This window comes from Balaenoptera physalus (genome assembly GCF_965194825.1).
Source record: "Balaenoptera physalus genome assembly, chromosome: 13".
Taxonomy (NCBI): domain Eukaryota; kingdom Metazoa; phylum Chordata; class Mammalia; order Artiodactyla; family Balaenopteridae; genus Balaenoptera; species Balaenoptera physalus.
Genome location: NC_138892.1, coordinates 6421275 through 6442724, shown reverse-complemented (window position 1 = coordinate 6442724; position 21450 = coordinate 6421275). Strand labels below are relative to the sequence as shown.

Below are 21450 nucleotides of genomic sequence, written 5' to 3'. Positions count from 1 at the left end.
AAATGTACACCAATAAAATGCTGCTACTGATTACATGTAGGATGTCATGGAAAGACTCCCACAATTAAAAACATAAAGAGGTTTTGAAACCACAGTTGGAGACAGTGGGGAGCCCTCAAGGACTGCTCTTGGCCCCCAGACCAGCTATTACCAAAGGTTCTGCTGACCAGGAGTGACCTTCATCCGTGTGTCCATGCCTGACTTGTTGAATCACCATCTGTGAACACCAGACAGGGGCTCTGCCTGGGGGGCGTCCACATCTCGCCTGGGTTGGGCGTGGGCACTTCCAGGTGGGTGGGACTTGGGCCCCCTCCTCAGCCAGGGATCGGGATTATATGTGGCTCAATGTTACTGTCACGGCAGGAGTACAAGAAGCAGCGCTGGAGGTCAAGCTTCCACCCCAACTCTGGTTAAATATTTAATTAGGTCCTGGTCACTTCCTGGTGTCAGAGGAAAGGAGGAGAGGCCTGAGGGCCACAGGCCCAGTTTTATCCTTTGCAAAAAAGAATCCCCCCCCGTCCCCCGCCAACAATTAGGGAAACCTAGGACTCAGGCAAAGGCTCAGGGGTTCCTTGTTCTTTTTTTGCTTTGTTTTTGTTTTTGTAGAGCAGTTTTAGGTTTACAGGTTTGGACACGTCACCTCGCTTCCCAGCCTCAATGCCCTCATCTGGACAGGGGAACAGCGGCTCACCACCCGCCCGGGCGGGGGGGCGGGGCATGGAGGAATTAAACATGCTAATGGATGAAAAGGACTTTGCATGGTGCCCAGTGCACAGCAGGCGCTCGCCCGACCGATGCTGATGTTGGTATTGGCCCAAACCATCAAGCGCCTCCTTGGGACTTCCCTGGTGGCACAGTGGGTAAGACTCCGTGCTTCCAATGCAGGGGGCCCGGGTTCGATCCCTGGTCAGGGAACTAGATCCCACATGCATGCCACAACTAAGGAGCCCACATGCCCCAGCTAAGGAGCCCACCTGCCACAACTAAGACCCGGTGCAACCAAATAAATAAATAATAATTAAAAAAAAAAAAAAAGACTCTGTGCTTCCGCTGAAGGGGGCAGGGGTTTGATCCCTGGTGGGGGAACTAAATCCCACGTGGCGTGCAGTGCGGAGGTGGAGCGGGGAGCCCCTCCTCATCTGTAAAGGGGAGGGCAGGCAGGGGAGGGGCCTGGCAGGGCCCAGGGGACGTGCCCGCTCCCGCTCCCTCTCCCTCTCCTGCACCCCCGTCCCACAAGAAGCAGAGCCACGGGGCGCTGCTCCCAAAAGCGGGCATGGTCCAGGGAAGGTGGACTTCCAGCCCAAGTGAGTGCCAGATTCACTGGCCTCATCACCCACGAAGGAATGTGGGCACCATCCCTCCGGATCACCGGCCGCCCCACCCTGCTGCCTGTGTTCCCACTCCCGCAGCCCTCTCCTCTTCCCAGGCCCAGTTCCTGCCCCCGCCTGGTCTCCCTGTGCACCCTTCTCCCTCTGTGCGAGACTCCGACCAAGTCTGAGATCCGTCAGAATCCACCCTCCCATCCAGACAGCCCCACTGTGGGCAGGGGGTTGGGGAGGCCAACTCCACGTCAAGCTCAAGAAATTCCTGTGCCCTGTGGACTGCCCACGGTCACCCACTCTCTCCTCTCTCTGGGTCCGGGCAGCAGATGGTAGAGCCACACCAGAGCCTGCCAGGGTAGGTCACGGATGGTTTTGAACCATCTGAACTGGAGCTGTGTATGCCGCGTGGCAGGTGCTCAGAAGTGTATGTGACGAAGGACTATTCCTTTTCCTCTCCAGGAGCATGAATGATGGACAGTAGTTCAGAATAGGGGGTCAGCAGGGTAACAGGCGGAGGGGCGGCATTTCACATTGGAGTGCAGTACTGGGCAGGGGGTGGGGTGGGTGGGAGAGATTGGCGGAGGAAGCTGTTTGGGGGCCACAGAACATCAAAGCCAGAGACCCCAGAGGGTGACCAGGTGAGTCCTTCCCTGCGTCTAAGGTGAGGAGGTGGAAGTCCAGGGAAGTCAGGTGAGTTACCAGAGGTTTTCCAGCAGCCAGGGCCAGAGACCCTCGCAAACCGGGGCCTCCTGGCTCCTTCTCCTGTGTTCCTTACTTCCCCACAGCGATCCCCCCTTTCCCTCCAACACAGCAGACATGTGACGCCGGGTATCGAGCTGGGCAGGAATGAAAAACACGCATTCCCCACTTCCCAGCAAGTAATGCTGGTGGGGGCCAGAGGAGGCGGCTGTGAGCAGTGATGGTGAGGGGCCCAGGCAGTGCCCTGGGGACGGGGTCCCGGAGGGCTCCTGAGAAAAGCAGAGTTTGAGTAGATTCCGGAAGACTCACAGGGCAGGACTTGGGAGGACGGGTCTGAGGGGCAGGTAATGGGAGCAGTGGGAGTTGGGGCGGCGGGTTGGGGGGGGGGGTGGTCAGTCAGCCCAAGGTGGAGCACAGGCTGATTCCTCAAGGCTGTAGGCAAACATCCCTCCTTATGGTTTGAGACCAAGGGCGGGGGCGGCCAGCCGAGGGCACGCTCCAGGGAGCTGTCCTCTGGGCGTCTGGGTCCTGGCAGCTCCTGGGGGGCTGGGGGGCGAAGGGCCGAGGCTGCCTCCGGCTGTCCCTCCAGCAGGCTCAGACACGCCCTTCCTGTTGGGACAACTCTGTCCTCTGTGCAACTGGTTCTAGCCCATGGCTTGGGTTTCAGATTTCGGCCCATGCACTCTTTGAGGCTGATGGGAGTATCTGTGGACCCTGGGGAAAGCCAGCCCGCCAAGCCAGGCCTGGCTTCATTACAGCTCACAGCTTTCTTGTTGTGCGCCCAGAGAGTGGGGTCCCCGGGCCAGGTGCTCCCGGGGACCAGGCCTGGGAGACTGCCGCTACTCACTCGTTCAGGCAGCCTTCACCCTGCACCTACTGGGACAGATCACCTGCTGGGTGTCCACGGAGGGCCCAAGGGGCTGAACTGGCCCTGGCTTCTCCCAGGCCCCAATAACAATCACATTCGCCACCAAAATGACCCCCTTCCATGGCGACAGGCCCCAGGATGGTGTTTTATACAAGAGAACTCCTGCTTCCTCACGACAAGTCCTCTTTGCACTTGGGGAAACTGAGGCTCGGAGGGGTAAACTGACTTGTCCAAGGTCATAGGCTTTTGTCTGGCTCCAAAGCCATACCCTTTGCACTACCCCACACCACGCTGAGTCTCCCAGTAGAGAGGGCACGGGGAGAGCAGAGGCCATGTCACTCGTCAGTGTCCCCTGGCCTGGGGGCCTCCCTGAGCACTGGCCTTGGAGCCTGGCCCGATGTCGGGCACTGTTTCCAAGCACTTGCTCTGTGGTCTCCGCGCCCTCTCCCACTTCCTTGCTCTGGTGTCCCCCAGTCACCTGCTAATGTGCCCTCAGTTTATGGAAAAATTGATTAGAAAGTACAGAGTTCCCACCTACCCACATCCCCCCCCCCGCAATAGTTTCCCCTATTATTTACGTCCATATTAGTGTGGTGCATTTGTTATAATTGAGGAACCAATATTAATACACTATTATTAACTAAAGTTCAGAGTTTGCATTAGGCTTCATGTTTTGTGCTGCACATTCTTTGGATTTTGACCAATGCATAATGACGTGTGTCCATCCTTATTATATCCTACAGAATAGTTCCATTGCCCTAAAATCCCCCTGTGCTTCACCTATTCATCCCTCTCCCCACCCCAACCCCTGGCAACCACTGATCCTTTTACTGTCTCCATAGTTTTACCTTTTCCAGAATGTCGTAGAGCTGGAGTCATACAGTCTTACATTTTCGGAGTGGCTTCTCTACTTAGCAATATGCATATAAGTTTCCTCCACATCTTATTGTGGCTTGATAGCTCATTTCTTTTTATCTCTGATAATATTCCATTGCCAGAATGTACCACAGTTTATTTATGCATTCAGCCACTGAAGGACATCTTTGTGGCTTCCAAGTTTGGGCAATTATGCATAGAATGGCTATAAACATTCTTGAGCAGGTTTTTGTGTGGACAGAAGTTCTCATTTAGGTAAATACCAAGGAATGGTGATATTTTTTTTCAGCTTTGTATTTACAGGCTTTTGTGTCATAGAACTGTGAGATCAGAAAAAGCACCTATGAGAAATTTGGATAAATATGTGTGGAGTTATATGAAAATGTTTGAGGCCACCAGAACCATACTCAAGCTGGGGGGAAAAGTGAGGATGATTTAGTGGGAGGAGAGAGAGGTGAGAGGTGAGAGTGAGTTCACTTGTGTGGAACTGAAAAGTCAAGGGCAGGCAGAGAAGAGTGGCAGGTGCTGGGTCAGAAGATGGTTTAAAGACTCAAGGACGTGGTCGTTTAACTGGGCCTCAGGAATGGGCAGGATTTCAGCAGGTGGGGGAGGGGAGGGGAGGATGCCAGGTTGTGGGAACAGCAGGAGCTGTGGTCTTGAGGCGGGCATGGGGCATGAATGGCTGCGAAGCGGGATGCCTGCAGGTTCCACTGTACCTGTAAGTAGGAAACTTGCTCCAGGCCAAATGACAGGCCTTTCCAGGTACGGGAGCTGAGGCTCCAAGAACGCTTCCAAGCTGAAGGGATTCCTGGGCGGCCAGTTCACTGAAATTTTCCATTTGTCCTCCTGTTTCCTTGCTTTCTCAAAGCCTTTCTGTTTGGGCTCACTCGCCTGGAGGCATGGGACACAGCACCCTCCGGGCAGGAAGTGAGTGTAATGTAACCATGACACCCCCCTAGCCCAGTTTTTATGGCTGTGACTCAGCCCTCACCAGCCCAGAGCTCTGCCCGTTCCCCCTCCCCTGGCACTCGCACACACGTTCCCACTCCCCAGCTGGGCTGCTCTCCTCCGCAAGCCAGCTGTTGGGACCTGGAGACTGCTGCCCAGGGGACAGTGGGAATAGAGAAGGTGGACCCACAACAGAGCTTTGTGATCACTGCTGCTAAAAATAGCAGGACAGCAGGACTTCCCCGGCGGTCCAGCAGTTAAGACTCCACGCTCCCCAATGCAGGGGGCATGGGTTCGATCCCTGGTCAGGGAACTAAGATCCCACATGCTGCACGGTGCGGCCAAATAAAGTTAATATATTTTAAAAATAAAAATAAATAAAAATAAAAATAGCAGGACAGCAACCAGGGCAGCCCAGACCCAGGTGCACAAGCTCGGCCACTGCCTCTTCCCAGCTGGCAGGTGAGGATGGCAATCACCCTCATGTCATCATGCACACTTTGGAGACAAGGAAACAGACTCAGAGACGTGATGGAGTGGACCCCACACAGACAGTCAGTGGACAAGTGTTCTCCCGGGACCCAGATTCCAGAGTCAAGCTTTGAAATCAGAGATTTATTGAGCACCTACTATCCACTGGCCACTGTTCTGGGTGCTGTGGTGAATGAGATGACAAGTCCCTGTCCTTGTGGGGCAGATCCCCTGGGGCAGAGGGGGAGAGGGATACTCCACAAATCAGCAAGTGAACAGAAAATTTGCTCGCAGGGCCCTAGAACTTGGCCCGTCCTCTCCCCGCCAGCGGGGCTAGGCTGGTGCAGGCAAGCTGATCTCTTTCCTCCCCATGCCCTGAAATGACTCTTCCCCTTAAGCCGCAGATGAAAATTCTAGGTCACCTCTGAACATTGGGACAGCACATGCCTTCAGCTCAGGGAACTCCTAGAGGCTCAGAGGCAGAGAGGCCCTACCAGCCACCTGTGCCAGTCTTATCCGTGATGGATGCCCTCTACCGCACCCCTGGGAGTGGTACCCTCCCTGAGACGCGAGGCTCATAAGATGACCCATTCTGCACCCAAGCAATGCTACCAAGAAAGGGCCCCCTTACACCAAGCCAACATCTACCGTCCCACTTCTGCCCTCTGCTCCTGGGTCTGCCTTCTGAAACACCCCGACTACATATTATTCCTCTTCACCTAACAGCCCCTCAATTTTTTAAAATTTTTTAATTTTTTTGGCCATGCCGCACAGCTTGCGGGATCTTAGTTCCCTAACCAGGGATTCAACCCGGGCCACTGCAGTGAAACCATGAGTCCTAAACACTGGACCACCAGGGAACTCCCGGCCCTTCCATATTTTGTGTCACCCCTAAATCTTCTCTTCTTGAGACTAAATTTCTTCCAGTTTTAAACCGTTCCTCACACACCGTTTGATCTTGCTCTGACTTGTCACTGCCGCCAGTGTCTGCTGCTCTAACGCTGTCCTGAAGTGCTTCACACAGTGACCACTGAGGGCCCCAGCCACGCAGGACAAATGCCAGCCCGCCCAGGTCTTCCTTACCTCAGCCTGGGGGTGCGTGGCCATGACCCTGGGGCAGCAGGAGCCACAGAGGTGAGGGCGAGGACCATCACAAATGAGCAGGCACCTTAGACTCCTTCAGTCAGTCATTCAACTGTCATCCATCAGGTGCGTGCCATACTCTGGATCGGGCCAAGCAGAGGTTGTGGTGCCCTCACAGAGTTGATGGTTTTGCGGGGGAGAAAGTAAAAAAGCAGGTAAATACCTAAGATAACTTCAGATAGCGATCAATGCTTTGAAGAAAGCCAGAGAAGATGATAAGACATTGTGGCTGGAAGGATGATCAGGAAAGCTTCTCTGAGAAGATGCCCCAAATGATGAGATGGAGCCGGCCCCGCAGAGATCAAGGGGAAGAGAATTCCACGTAGAGGGGACCGCCAGTGCAAAGGCCCCGAGGCGGTGGTGGGCGTGGCACCCTCAAAGGCCTCTGTGGCTCCAGCAAAAGGAGCAAGGGCAGAAGGGAGAGTGGGCGGTGGGGAGATGAGGCTGGAGCTTGAGTTTATTCTAAATTACAGGGGAAGTTTTCTCGGAGGGCGTTAAGTCTCAGATATGATCTGACTTATGCTTTAAAATTTAAGAGAAAGGAGAGACCAGTGTAGACAAGAGCATCAGGAAAGTCTTCGTGGAAGAGTCAATGGAATCTTCTACCAAAGAATAAGAGAAAAGTCACAGTCTCCTAGGAGGAATGGAAAATTCACCTCTTTAAAACAGTTTCTCCCAAGAAGACATAGGAATGGTCAATAAACCCGTGAAAAGATGCTCAACATCTTTAGTCATTAGGGAATTGCAAATCATGTGAGATACCATGTCACATCCAAAGGATGGCTATAATTAAAAAGACAAATAATAAGGGCTAGCAAGGATGTAGAGAAATTGGAGCCCTCACACACTACTGGTTGGAATGTAAAATGGTACACCTGCTTTGGAAAATAGTTTGGCAGTTTCTTAAAAAGTAAACATATATTTACCTATGACCTAGCACTCTTAGATATCTACGCAAGACAAATGAAAACATTTGTCCGCCTGAAGACTTATACACAGATGCTCACACAGCATTACTCACAATGGCTAAAAAAGTAAAAACAACTCAAATGTCATCAACTTGGTAATGGGTACATAGAATGTGGTATATCTATCCATATGATGGAATACTATTAGGCAGTAAAAAGAAATGAAATGCTGATACCCACTACAACATGCATGGATCTCAAAAACATGATGCTAAGTGAAAGAAGCTAGCTGCAAAAAAAAAAAAAGAAGAAGAAGAAGAAGAAGAAAAACTCCACATACTGTAGGATTCCATTTATATGAAATGTCCAAAAAAGACAAATCTACAGAAACAGAAAGTAGATTAGTGGCTGCTGGAAGCTAGAAGTAGGAATAGGGAGTTACTGCAAATGGGCATGAGAGATCTTGTGTGGCCAATGGAGATGCTGTAAAATCGGATTCTGGTGATCACTGCACAACTCTGTAAATCTGCTAAAGGTCATTGAATCGTACACTTAAAATGAGTGTGTTTATGGTGTGTAAATTAGACCTCAATAAAACTGTTCAAGATGATGATTTCTCCTCTAGCACCCTCTGGATTTTATGCTCCATGATGACAGGGACTGACCCATCTTGTTTAGCGAAGTGTCCCCAGGACCTCGAACAGCTATGGTACACAGTGAGCACCAGTAAATACCAGTAGAATGAATGAATGAATGAAGCCTATTAAAAGTTATAATCTTCAGTTGGGTGCACAGCCCCTCAGAGCCTCCTTCTCTCTCCTCTCCTCTCCCTCACCTCCCTACTTGAAAGACTTATCCCCACGGCTGGTCCACTTCCTCTGGGATCTCCCTGCCACACTGCGACCCTGCTCTCACCAGGCCCACCATAGCCCCCGGTTGTGAAGTCCCAGAGCCCCTTTCAGGGCTGAGCTCCTATGACCCCACGTAGCTCTCGTCACGCTTTCCTACATCTTGGCTTCCATGAGATGCGGAGCTGAGCTCCTCACTCCTCCCTGCCTGCTCCTTCTCACCCCCTTCTTGTTGTTCCTTGTGGCCTCCGCCCTCAGGCAATCTCCTGGAGCATCCCTTCCCAGCTCCACGCCAGTGGCCCTCGATTCTATATCACAGTCCAAGTTCAGATCCTCAAGTGCCAACGTGACACCCCACAGGAGTGTCCCCAAGATTCCTCAAGCTCAACATCCCTAAAACTAAAGGCATCATCTTCCCCTGAGCCCCCCATGAATGGTACCTCCTTCCAGAAAGCTGAGCATCCTTCTTGAGGTCTCTCTCCCCTTCTTCACCCATCCTCCCCCACCAAGTCCTGTTGACGCTACTTCCAAACACCACTTTTTTCTCCAGGACACCATCATCTATCGTCTGGATGACCATTCTCCCATCTGTTCTCCACACTGTAACCTGAGTGACCTTTTAAAGGTTAAAATTCTTTCAGTTGCAGCCAACTCTCTCTAACTCTGGCTAAAAATAGTGGTGGAGTTACAGGAAGGAGACAGGCAGTGTTCCGTGAAATCGAAGGAAGACCTGAAAGGTCAGGACTGGGGAAAGAAAGTGACCGGACAGCCCCCAGCCTCAGCTTCTGAAGCTCATGGTCCTTCTTTCTGGAACACATCTTCAAGGGGGCTCCACCTCAACAGTTTCTGTGCTGACCCGAGCAGCACAGACATGTCCCCAACACCCGCATGGGGGATCAAGCTCCTTCCAGACCAGGAGAAATCACCTGTGCCCAGCAGCCAGCCCTCCCATCCCCCAAGAAGATCAGATCGCTCCCCTAATCCTGAGGATCTGTCCAGACACAACACAGAGAGCCAGCCTCTATTATCCACTGCCCTCCGTCCCTCCAAAACCTCTGCCCGGTCACAGTCAGCTCTTTCCAGGCCCTTCATGGCCCCTCCGAGGGTCCACTTGAGCAGCCTGCCCTCTGGTCTCGCCCACCTCTGGGAATGTTCCTCTCTCATCTCTCTCCCCTTCAGACTGAACTCTGCAGGGCAAGGACTTGCCTGTTTTGCTCAGGGCTGTGCCCCCAGCACCCAGTGCTATCAAATCACTAATGCTCCTTCAATATTGGGTGATTTAATGGAAAAACAGGGAATTCCGCATGCTAAGGAGAAATTTCTGCCTGGGACAGACCGTGTGTGAGAAGAGTTTGCCTGTCAGTCCAGCTTTCCGGCAGACTCATTTTCATTCTTATTCTGAGTACAAGATTCAGGAACTGAAGCAAACCAGTGACTTTCTCGCTACACAGTTGTTACATGGAAACAACATTATTTCATAGCCATGAATTATAGGCTCTCACTGAACAGCTCCTGGAAAGTACTTTAGTTAACATAACTTTGCCAAGTTTACCTAATTCTGCCTCGAAGGCTCAAACCCCTTTTACACACATGCCCCCTGCTGGTCAACTGAGAATTGCTCCTAGCTCTAAAGATCTGCAACCCGGGGTGCACAGGCCACCTCCTCCACCAACCCTCCCACCCACAATATCCTCCTTAGTCCACAACCTCAGCTCTTCTTTGCTGTGCTTCCCTCCAGCCTCTCCCCACCTCGATCATCCTCTGAACCACCCCCAGAGTCTCATCTCTAAGAACACCTCCCTTGTCACTCTACTCAGAAACGTTCAATGGCTCCCTAGCGCCAAATTCTTTAGCCTGGCATCCAGGATCCTTCATAATTTGGCCCTGAATCCTCTTTCTGAGATTACCCCCCACAACTCCCCTGCCTCCCATCCAGTTTCCACTCATTCTTTAAGACACAGCTCAAGGAAACCACCCCAGATCACCCAGCCGACCCAGAACACAGCTGTTGGAGCATATGTTATTCATGCCACTTCTCTGGCACTGAGCCTATACTGTCTTTTTCATTGTTCTTACAAGAAATAGTTTGTGAACTCCTTGAGGGCAGACACCAGGTCTTAAAACTCAAGTGACAGCAAAAAACTAACTAATTAGTTAACTAATGCTGATTTGGCACTTTTGCAATCATTGTCTTTCCTTCTTCGTGATGGCTTTGTGAGGTGGGCAGGGCACAGATTATAATCTCCACCAGGCAGATAAGAAAGCAAAACTCAGAGTCATACAGCAAACAAGCAGCAGAGCAGGGAGAGGGCGCGGGTCTTCTGATACCTGACTCTGTCCTTGTTCTGTTACCCCCTGCAGTCTCCCTTGTGCATCTTCCAATTTCCCAAACCTTCTGAATGGCAAGTGGCAACCAATATTTGTTGATTTTATAATCTCCAATTTCAACCCCTGGATACTGTCCTGTTACCATAGGGACCTGGTGTTTCCCTGCCTTTTCCATAGGCGAGAACACGTTGTGTTGGAAAGAGCTGGGTGGGAAATCACATGCACCGGATCCCAATGAGCCTCTGTCTTTCACTAGCTGGGTGACCCTGGGGAGTCACCTCCTCCCGCACATGAAGGACCGGGCAGCATTCTGTGTCTCTCAGATTAGGTGCTGGGTTTTTTTTGTTGTTGTTTGTTTGTTTTTAACTTAGTAGGCCCTTAAGGCTTTGTGGGAAATGTAATTTGTAAAAGTTAGATAACTACATGACAACCCCCCCCCCCAGTGCCTGGGCCTCCCTGGTTCTCCCCCGACCTTCCCCGCACCTTGCAGTAAGGGAGGTGGCTGCATTCCTGAGCAGGGACACCGGAGGCCAGCTTCCTTCTCCAAGTTGCTGCTGGGGCCCCTCCATTATCCCCTCCCCACTCACAGCATCTGTAGCACCAACTGAAGAGAAAAACGTGTTTACCTGTTTCTAAGACTGAACAGGACCTCTGCCAACCTTGGGGAAGGACTCAGTCTTTCTTAAAACTCAGCCACGTCAAAACTAGTGCAATTCCCCATGTTAAATCATTAAACATCCTCATAGTCTTACGTTCTTCAGCCAAAGGACAGGAGCACCCTGCGGGGGAACAGGTGGGTGAATCGCTTGCTACCTAGAAGGAGAATGCGCCTGGGACTTTAGGGCACTGGGTGTGTGCTGGGTGACGGGTCTGGGGAGGCGGGCTTTGCTCTGGATTGGATGCTCTGAGGAAGGGCAGGTGATTCTGTGTGACCAGGTGTCTCAGTAAACCTTGTCTACAGGGAGCGGAGCCTGGAGCAGGTAAGAGCAGTGATTGGTGAAGTCAGTCCTGTGGCCGGGACAGGGTCGGGGAAGCTTGGTCATTTTGCGGCTTGGACAATGTTGATACCGCTGTTCAGGTTCAGACACGAGGATGGAAGGATTCCGCCTTGATGATCAGTTACACAGTGGCCTGGTCTGATGCCGATGGTCTGTGCGATTGTTTACATTCCACAGGAGAACACCAAGCTGCGAGGGCCAGGCCTGCTCTTGGCTGTCAGGGCTGCTTTCTCTTCCTCGGGGACAATGTCAGCAGACAAAGCTCAGCACTCGCGGGACTTCCCTGGTGGCGCAGTGGTTGAGAATCTGCCTGCCAATGCAGGGGACACGGGTTCAATCCCTGGTCCAGGAAGATCCCACATGCCGCGGAGCAACTAAGCCCGTGAGCCACAACTACTGAGGCGCGCGTGCCACAACTACTGAAGCCCACGGGCCTAGAGCCCGAGCTCCGAAACAAGAGAAGCCACTGCAATGAGAAGCCCGCACACCGCAACGAAGAGTAGCCCCTGCTCGCCACAACTAGAGAAAGCCTGCACGCAGCAACGAAGACCCAACGCAGCCAAAAATAAATAAATAAAATAAATAAATTTATAAAAGAAAAAAAGAAAAGCTCAGTGCTCGTGGTCTCTCCAGATAGATCAGCCCCAGGTGCCTCCGTGGAACCCCTCTCCTTTTTTTTTTTTTTCTTTTTTGGCCACACCACTTGGCATGTGGGATCTTAGTTCCCTGACCAGGGATCAAACCCTCACCCTCTGCACTGGAAGCTCGGAGTCTTAACCACTGGACCGCCGGGGAAGTCCTGTGGACCCTTTTTAAGGCATCTTTTTCTCACCTCTCGCCATCTGCTGTGGGGCGTAAGGCCTGGGACACAAGGTGAATGGGGAGCCACAGCCTCTGCTCTGCGGCTGGGCAGGTAGGAGGCACACCTCGAGCTCCGAGCCGGCCCAGCTCGATGCTCCAGCCAGGATGGGAGTCTGGTCCCGAGGTAGGAGCTGCCCGGCATCCTCAGCCACCACAGGAGAGACCTCCGGCAGGAGAAAGCCCTCGGAGGCTCTTCTCTGTGGCCCACCCTCTCCCCAGGAGGATCCCGGGCAACACCTGATGGGCCGCAAAGGCAGCTCCGGGGCAGGGGAGGGGGGAGGGGCTGGAGGCAGTGAGGGATGGGGAGGGGTGGAATGAACGGCACGGGGGTGGGGGGAGGCGTGGGGGGGGCAGTGGCAACAGAGGGGACTGAATTCAGGAGGCAAAAACCCAAAAGGCTCAGTCCAGGACTGGAATTAAAAGGCGAAGGAGGGCTTCCTTGGTGGCGCAGTGGTTAAGAATCCGCCTGCCAATGCAGGGGACACGAGTTCGAGCCCTGGTCTGGGAAGATCCCACATGCCGCGGAGCAACTAAGCCCGTGCGCCACAACTACTGAGCCTGCGCTCTAGAGTCCGCGAGCCACAACTACTGAGCCCACGTGCCACAACTACTGAAGCCCGCGTGCCTACAGCCCGTGCTCCGCAACAAGAGAAGCCACCGCAATGAGAAGCCCGCGCACTGCAACAAAGAGTAGCCCCCGCTCGCCACAACTAGAGAAAGCCCGCGGCACAGCAATGAAGACCCAATGCAGCCAAAAATAAATAAATAAAATAAATAAATTTATAAAAAAAAAAAAAAAAAAAAAAAAAAAAGGCGAAGGAGAGGAGCTTGGAGAATGGCCCTGAATCAGACACCACAGGCACGAAAGCCCCAGGGGCATGCGGGCTTGCACTGTACCAGCAGAGACACCACACCGCAACCATTGCTGTCCTTCAGGCAAGAGGGTCACCCACAACCTGCATCAGCATAGCAATCACATTACTGAAAAACCCAGAAAACTTGGGCTTTCTCTGAAGCATCTGACTCAGGTGAGAGAGTAACTAGAGAACAGGGGACAATCACAGCCAGGCCCGGGGAACTCAGGAGGGGAGGTCGCGGAGGCTTGGGATCTGGGGAGAGAGAAGGCACGGGTGTGACGCTTCTTCTCCGAGAACAGACGTGGCCAGCCCAGCGCTGCCGAGCCTGCAGGGCCTTCGTAGGGAGTCTGAGCAGGACTGAGAGCTGGGAGCGGTGGAGCAAACCTGAGAACCAGGTGGTCACCTGTCACCAGTGGGCCCTTCGGTTGAGGGCCAATTCCTTGGGGCTGTCTCTGCTGCTCACCCACTGTGTTCGTGTCCTAGAGCTGCTGGGAAAAATGACCACAAACTGGCTGGATTAAACAACAGAAATTTATTCTCTTACAGTTCTGGAGGCCAGAGTCTAACATCAAGCTGTCAGGGTTGCTTCCTTCCAAGTGAGGATCTGTTCACGCCTCTCTTCAAAGCGGCGGCCGGCAACGCCTGGCTTGCTTGGCTCAGGGCGGCATCTGCCTCTGTCTTCACACGGCCTTGTCCTCTGTGCCTGTGTCCTCTCTTCTTCTGATAGGGACACCAGTCATGAGATTTAGGGCCCACCCCAAATCCAAGACGATTTCATCTTGAGACCCTTAACTAATTATATCTGCAAAGACCTATTTCCAAACAAGGTCACCTTCTGAGGTTATGGCTGGACACGAGTTTTGGAGGGCACTGTTCAACCCAGTATACCCACAGAGAAGTCTGGGGTCACTGGTGTCCCACAAAGTTGAGGTTCTGAAGGTGAAGCCCCTGCAGAAGTAGACCCAGGGGCCGAGTTCAAAGCCCTGGCTGGCACTGGAGGCTACTCAGTGGGAGTCAGGTGCTCCAAGGAAATTGCTGCTGCCACCCGCAGGGCCCATCCTGGCCAAGCTTCCAACCTCCCGGTGTGGAGGCCACTGGGAACAAGGCCAGCAAGGCCCCACTGGCCCCTCTGCCACGGCTCTGCAGCTTGCCTGGTCCCCCTGCCCAAGCTGCTGCTGATGGCCACGGCCACCTGGGCCATCTGCCAGGCCACCTTCCGTGTCCTGTCCAAGCTACGGTGTCCTCACCGCTAACCCCTGGAAGGAGACTTTGCTCAGAATTTGCTGTCTTAGACCCACTCGAGATCCCGGGAGGAGAACCCAGACTCCAGATACGGGGCTACCACGCAGCATTATCATATAAGAAAAATCAAGGGAATTAAACTTGAAAAAGAAAGGGAAAAAAAAAGGACAATCAAGGGGCGGGGAAGCCCATGGCTCCCTGCAGGGGACCCTGCGGACCCTCAGGCTCCCTTCTGCTAAGGGAACACGGCAGCCACGGAAGAAATGAGCACGAGATGGAACGCTCGGAACCCTCTAGGCACAGAAGTACGAGGATGCTATCTTCAGCTTAAAAGCATATGAGGAGCGCTTCCCTGGTGGCGCAGTGGTTGAGAGTCTGCCTGCTAATGCAGGGGACACGGGTTCGAGCCCTGGTCTGGGAAGATCCCACATGCCGCGGAGCAGCTGGGTCCGTGAGCCACAATTACTGAGCCTGCGCGTCTGGAGCCTGTGCTCCGCAACAAGAGAGGCCGCGATAGTGAGAGGCCCGTGCACCGCGATGAAGAGTGGCCCCCGCTTGCCACAACTAGAGAAAGCCCTCACACAGAAACGAAGACCCAACACACCCAAAAATAAATAAATAAATAAATAAAATTAAAAAAAAAAAAAAGCATATGAGGAAATCCCCTGGCGGTCCAGTGGTTAGGACTCCGCTCTTTCACTGCCGAGGGCTTGGGTTCGATCCCTGGTTGGGGAACCAAGATCCCGCGAGCCACGTGGCCTGGGGCGTGGGAGAGAAGCGTATGAGACACAGTATGGTTCAGGCTGGGACAAATCAGAAAAGACATAAAAATACTTCGTCTGCTTGAATGAGAAACAGGAAACAAAATCTGATGGTGCTCCTGTTGCCTCACAGGTGTCCTGAAATGTCCCAGGGCACGCCACTTGGGCACAGCTCCTGTTAATGAACACCTTGTGGGCACTGGTCACTGGGCAGTGCCAGGCGTCGGGCGGGAGGCCGGCTGGCCGGGGTCCCTGCAGCAGACACTCACCTGCTTCCCTGGGCCACAGGAGGCTGATGGCCTGACGCTGGGGAGACCAGGGAAGCTCCTCCCGGGGCTGGCTGGAGAGACAGCAGAGCTGGAAAGTGGACCTAGAGGGATGGTGGAAACTGCCAGTCTCCTGGGGTTAGAAAATCAGGTGAGTTTGGGGCTGGTGGACACCGTGTATGGAGGGCCTCCAGGTCCCCCCAAGCACAGGAGGCTCTGTGGATGGTGCTGAAGAACCACTGTGTGCTGGGGGAAATGGCCACAGGTCAGAAAAATGCTCTGGGCCAGAGGGTGGAACCCAGTTGCATGGGGTGGGGCTGCGGGCCGAGACCCAGTGGTCCAGGTGGGAGGCCCATCGAGGAGCTTGTCACCAGGTTTGGGGACTGCTGGGCTGTGAGACGGGGAACATGTAGGAAGACAACTTCATTCTGGGCTTGAGCATCTGCCAAAGAATACTGAGGGAGCAGCCCATTCAGGAAGCAGGCAAATGATGGGTTTACTCTGGGAAAAATCAAACAAAAAGAATCACTGTGAAAATGACCAGATGCTACAACCCTCAGACTTTGGAAACCACCCCCTCCTACCCTGTCAAATGGAAAAAAATAATGGGAGTTGATAAGAAAACAAAAATTGTCATCCTGGACGATTCCAAATGGGGACACCACTGCCAAGATCTGAGCCGAGTGACTCGACAGTCTGTTTACAGCCCAACAATTTCCCAAGGCCTCTTCACACATCGCATACTTCCTACCCATGTATATTCTAGAAATGTCCAGAGGAAACATCTGCCCCAGAACATGACATCACTAATGTCACAGTCAATATTTGACATAAATCTATTTAGCAGACACTCGCTCTCACCTAGCAACCTGGTCATTGGCAAACTAACTTCTTTCCTCCGTGATTGAACTGCCCTCTGAGCTCAGCCTGCGGTCACATTCCCAGCCAGGGACTTCACCCTTTCCCAGACACATCTGAGAGGCAAAAATAAAGCAACATAACGGAGAACCTGGGTTGTGAGAAGTGGTGGGTGGAAAAGCTGTGTGCAGAAGCTGAGGGTGGAGGCCACCAGCCACGTGGATTTTGTCCCCTCCTGGGGAAGAAAACACCGTCAGAGCTGGAACAAGAGCAAGGTGGGGCAGGCAGTGGCACTTGTTATTTCTAAGGCAAATATAAATAATCCCCTTCTTAAACACTGGGAAGCAAAAGTCCAAAGAGCCACTGTCAGCCTTGGGACAAACTAATAAATGGCAGAGCCAGGCCTCAAGCCCAGGTCTGATTCAGAGGCTCGAAGCCACACCTGCCATCCACAGCGGGCCTAAATATTAAGGAACACACGAAATGCATCGGTCAATAAGCTGGAACTATTTCAGGCTTAACGTGAACACAGCAGACAGATCCCTCCAAATTGCAATTTATTTGGATTCTGGCTAAATGCCATTTGTATTACATTTCGTTCACTTTGTATTGTACCAGATCCATTTAAAAGGACCTTTTTCCCTAAATGGCTGTGAAACATCATTAAATATATGTGAGTACATGTATACACACAAGACATGTAAACATGACAGGTGTTCGCACATGGGTACAGGAAAGACCTCTATCTTCCATGTCCTTGGTGTAATTATATAACAACAAAATCCTATTCCTAACGTTGTAACCAAAAAGAGGTGGGGAGTTGAAAAAGAAACTCAGGACAGTGAATGAAGCATCAATGAAAGATGTCACATGTGACAGTAAAAGGTTCTTACTAAGAGGAACACCCCCATGGGTTATTTGGCCGCATCAGTCGCTCTACAGAGGGACACGGGTTGCCTTCCCATATTTTTCTGTAGGTCAGTGGTGACCAGGGTGGCTTGTGGGTAAACACATCACATCAAGAGCTTATCCCGCCACCGACGGCTGCCAACAGCGTTTACCTCTGCGTCTGTGGCAAACCCACATGCTGATGTCATATAAGCCACATGCTGGGAATTGCCTGGGCTCATCTGACCGACAGACTCACCTACAAAACCCAAGTGAGTTGTCTGAGAGCATCAAGACAAAGGACTTTGTAACGATAAATGCTGAGGAATATTTCTAGTCGCCTGTTTTCCTCCAAATCGCAGTCAAGCTAAAAGGAATGAAACCAAAGCAGCTGTCAGATTAAATATTTTGCTTTCTCACAGCAGCATGATTCTGTAAGATATTCAGGTTTTGGGTTTGTTTTTAATTTAGAAAACAAATTTTACAAACGTGAATACCTTATAATAAACTAAGTCACATGCTGAAGCTGTTACTTTCTGTGGAAAGAGCTCGTTTTATACATTTGTGAATCAATTCTTACAGCCCTTATGAATAGACTGTGATATTGTGATTTATAAGAAATATTTATTTGATCTCCATCCCCTTTCCTGGCACACAGCTCCTAAAACCCTTGTAATTTCCTTTCTAAGAGCTACAGGGACATCTTTGTTATATTTAGTTTTGTTCCCAGTTCCTGAAATTGCTACAGAGCATAAAGGTGAAATGGGTATCTTTTGTTGTTCCTAACAAGTCCCTTTCAAGCAAGCCAGAGTTTGTGCTACTGACTGGAGGCTGGGGCTCCTGGATGGCCTTGGATGTGAGCTGGCTGCCCGGGGAACCAACAACCACATGATTGGAGGCGTGGAACTTTCAGCCCCACACCTCAACCTCCGAGGAAGGGAGAGGGGCCGGAGGGTGAGTCAATCGCCAATGGCCAATGATTTAATCAATCATGCCTGTGTAACGAGGCCTCCATAAATATCCCCAGACTATGGAATCTGAAGAGCGTCCAGGGTGGTGCCCCCGGAGAGGACGTGGAAGCTCTGTGCCCCTTCAACCACACCTCGCCCTGTGCATCTCTCCCATCTGGCTTTTCCCGAGTTGCATCCTTTACGTAAACCAGTAATCTAGCAAGCAAACTGTTTTCCTGAATTCCGAGAGCCCCACTAGCAAATTAATTGAACCCAAGGACAGGGTTGTGAGAACCTCCAACTTACAGCCAGTTGGTCAGAAGCACAGTTAACAACATGGGCTTGCAGTTGGCGTCTGAAGTTGAGACGGTGGGGGCAGTCTTGTGCGACTGAGGCCTTACCCTGCGGGATCTGACTCCAACTCCAGGCAGACAGCGTCAGAACTGAGTTAAACGGTAGGACACCCAGCGCCGCAGCAGAATTGCTTGGTGTGGGAAAAATCTCCATACATCTGTTGTCAGAGTGTTGTGGGTGTGAGCGTAAAGGAGAAACAGGCACTTCTTCCCAATAATAGGCTCCTTAACCTTCCAAAGAAATGCCTTTATTTATTTACAGGGTTTAGGAAAGGAAAAAAGCTCTAGAAAAAGGAAGTTTCCAAAATAGGTCTTCAGCAAGGGTGGGTGCAGGCTGGAGTCTTGCTCTCGCTGGTGGTCACTTCCAGGTTGTGAGGACGGTCCTCCCGGAGTCTCTCGATCGGCCCCCCCTGGGCCCCAGCGACTGGCCCGGCCGACTTCTCAGCTCTCGGTCAGCCCCGTCGCCCTGTGCCAGCTCCTCGTCGTACCTAGAAACAGAGAAGCATCTCCAGGGTTCAGCGGCAGTGTCGCCATGGCTGCGGTGCGGCAAAGCAGCCTGGCCCCGTCCCACACGCCTCCAGCCCACCAACCACCGCCCCTGGCCATGGAACACGAGTACAACCGCGTCAAACTGTTACTGTGGGTGGTCCCCACCCCGGCAGCTGACATTTCATGCAGGCCACCAGACTGAATTTGGCAATGACCCCAAGGAAAGGAAAGAGACCTCAGGGGAGCGAGGGAGAGGAGTGATGTCTGGAAATACTTTACACGCAGCATCTCGCTCAGCATCTGTGGGGCGCGGATGACTAACTCCGTTTCAGACAGGGCACAGGGTGTGAGTGGCCTGCGCAGGAGGAGGCCAGGACAGGGAGAGGCCCTGCAGCTCGCTCACAGGCAAGGCCAGTGCCGCCTCCACCAGCTGTGACCACCCCCCCACTCCTCCCCACCAACGTTCCTGCATCAGGCTGATGCAGCGCTAAAGCACAGCCTGGATAGAAAGTACAGCCTGGGCTTTTGCATCAGAAAGAACTGGCCTAGAACCTCAGCGCCCCTGACCGTTTTGGCATCTGGGTGACCCTTTCTTGCTGGGGTGGGGCCCCTCTTTTGGGGGTCCCATGAGGGTGGTGAAACCCACAGCACCTGTTGTGTGCCCTGGCACCATGCAGGCTCCAGCGAACAGGGTCTCCTACACCCCCCGCTGTGGCTTCACATCACCCTCCTGACTCAGACCAGGAGGTGTTATGATTCCCACTCCCTGTTTGAGGAACGTGGGGCTCAGAGGGGTTTAGTCAGTGTGCTAAAGTCACACAGCTGGTACACGGCAGAGGTAGGATTAAATAAAACCCAGGAGTCCGGATTCCTAATTCGGAGCTTTTTACCCTGTAGCTCAGAGTGTGAAGTTCCTGTCACTGCTGAAGTGCATGCGTAGGTATCACTGCTGACCACACCCTGAGGAGCCTCTGCTACACGTGTGAAGACGTTCACATCAAACGCAAAAGGTACTAAGATGCTCAGTTGTGTTGCATTAGCTACATCTTGCTGACTTCTGGAAGAGGGTGTGCTTCCGTTATAAGCTCATTCCCAGAGTCAAAATCTGTGGGTTGAGTGTGGGTTAGAGGCCTCTGAGGTTGAAGAACACATTCCTGCATTGGGCTTCTGGTGGCAAACGGGGCTGAAAGGGGAGGGGAGGGAGGAGGAAGGCCAGTCGCTGAGTGTTATCTACGTGTCAGGCACAACGGGGTTTCCCTCTGCCGGACGTAGATGTCAGACCACAACACGTGGGCCCCCCTCTCCTCCCCGTCTCCCTACAGAGAGACGAAGCTGGACAGAGGACTCCCCAGGGACACTGGCGGTTCTGCCTGTGGGGGGCTCTCCCGGAAGCCACCCTGGCCCCTCCCCTCCCTCGGGGACTCCCGTTCATACGTCATCACTCTATTGCCTGTGCGCGTCTGCAGTACCCACTGAAGGGCTGGAGTGACCCCTCCCCGCCCCCCGTCTGCTTCACGGTCCTCCCCCGCATCTCACCCGTGGGGTGGCGTGCAATAAGAATCTGCTGAGTAAACAGAGGGGAGACCCACAGGTGGGCTCCCAGTTTCACTGGGCATTTGTGTGGCTTAAAAACAAAACAGACTGAAACGAGCGTTTGGCAAGCAGCTGGCATCCGGGACGGGCTGCTCCCAGGGGTGGTGTGCCCACGGACAGAGCGGGCGTGGAGGAGAGTCAGAGACCGGATGGCTCTTCTCAGGCCCCTCCTGTGCTGGTGGGCTGCTCTCCTGGCCTTTCGACAGGCAGAATCCACTCACTGTCAGGGTTCAGAGCATTTCTCTTTTGAAAGGCCGTTAAAGTAGAACGGGCACCTTCTGAACTGGGCCCCGGAGGGAGCAGATGCAAAGTGCCAGGCCCCGTGGCCCCAAGGCCAGGACGGCGAGCTGGGGCAGCGGCAAGAGCACCTGTTTCTGGGTGCCACACCAGGGGCGCTGGCACCCTCGCTGGGACGCTCTGAAGGGCTCTTGTGAGCACGCAGCGGAATGCAGAGGCTGGCACGCCAGGAGGGCAGGGCGGGGCCCGTGATGTCGGGGCCCTCCCCACGCGGCCCCAGGGCTGTAAGCCCACCCGGGGCTCTGACAGGCCCTCTGAAGCACCGGGAGCAGGTCCTGAATGGAAGGATTCAGAACGGTCGGCCCCGCGCTCGAGCTTTCCTTATCACCTCAGCTGGGGAGAGGGTGGCTGAACGGATTGAGGGGGGCCCACCTTTCTGTCTCTCCAAGTAAAAGCACTGAGGCTTCGGACCACTGCGTCTTCAACTGGAAATGGAGCGTCTGCCCACTCCCTCGAGGAGGCAATGGGTTGATGGGGGCAGAGGGTCCCACAGGGTTCCCACAGCCCGCCTCCCCGCCACCCTCAGCTGGACGAAGGCGGACCCACCAGACCCTGGCCAGACTCCTTCCCCACACAGCCCCCCATCTGTCTCAGGACTGGGCCCGCGAGGCCCTCCATCACGGTCT

General features: G+C 53.1%; 1 protein-coding gene and 3 long non-coding RNA genes across 11 annotated transcripts in view; 3 read left to right on the top strand and 1 right to left on the bottom strand.

Moving 5' to 3' along the window:
* LOC309641093 overlaps positions 1–15046 on the top strand; it is a 299958-nt gene extending 284912 nt beyond the window's left edge. The window contains exon 2 of the long non-coding RNA XR_014252523.1: positions 14715–15046. This is a non-coding gene — a long non-coding RNA (uncharacterized lncRNA). The remainder of the gene's footprint in view (positions 1–14714) is intronic.
* LOC309641080 overlaps positions 1–21450 on the top strand; it is a 349060-nt gene that overhangs the window by 300982 nt on the left and 26628 nt on the right. The window lies entirely within an intron of this gene.
* TTLL1 (TTL family tubulin polyglutamylase complex subunit L1) overlaps positions 18672–21450 on the bottom strand; it is a 37057-nt gene continuing 34278 nt past the window's right edge. For all 8 annotated transcript variants that reach the window (XM_082420642.1, XM_082420641.1, XM_082420648.1 and 5 more), the window contains one exon: positions 18672–18933. In XM_082420642.1, the coding sequence (XP_082276768.1) occupies positions 18804–18933 (130 nt within the window). In that variant the 3' untranslated portion in view covers positions 18672–18803. The remainder of the gene's footprint in view (positions 18934–21450) is intronic.
* On the top strand, positions 19473–21234 carry LOC309641095. Its single transcript, XR_014252525.1, has 2 exons — positions 19473–19944; positions 20257–21234. It is a non-coding gene; the product is annotated as an uncharacterized lncRNA (long non-coding RNA).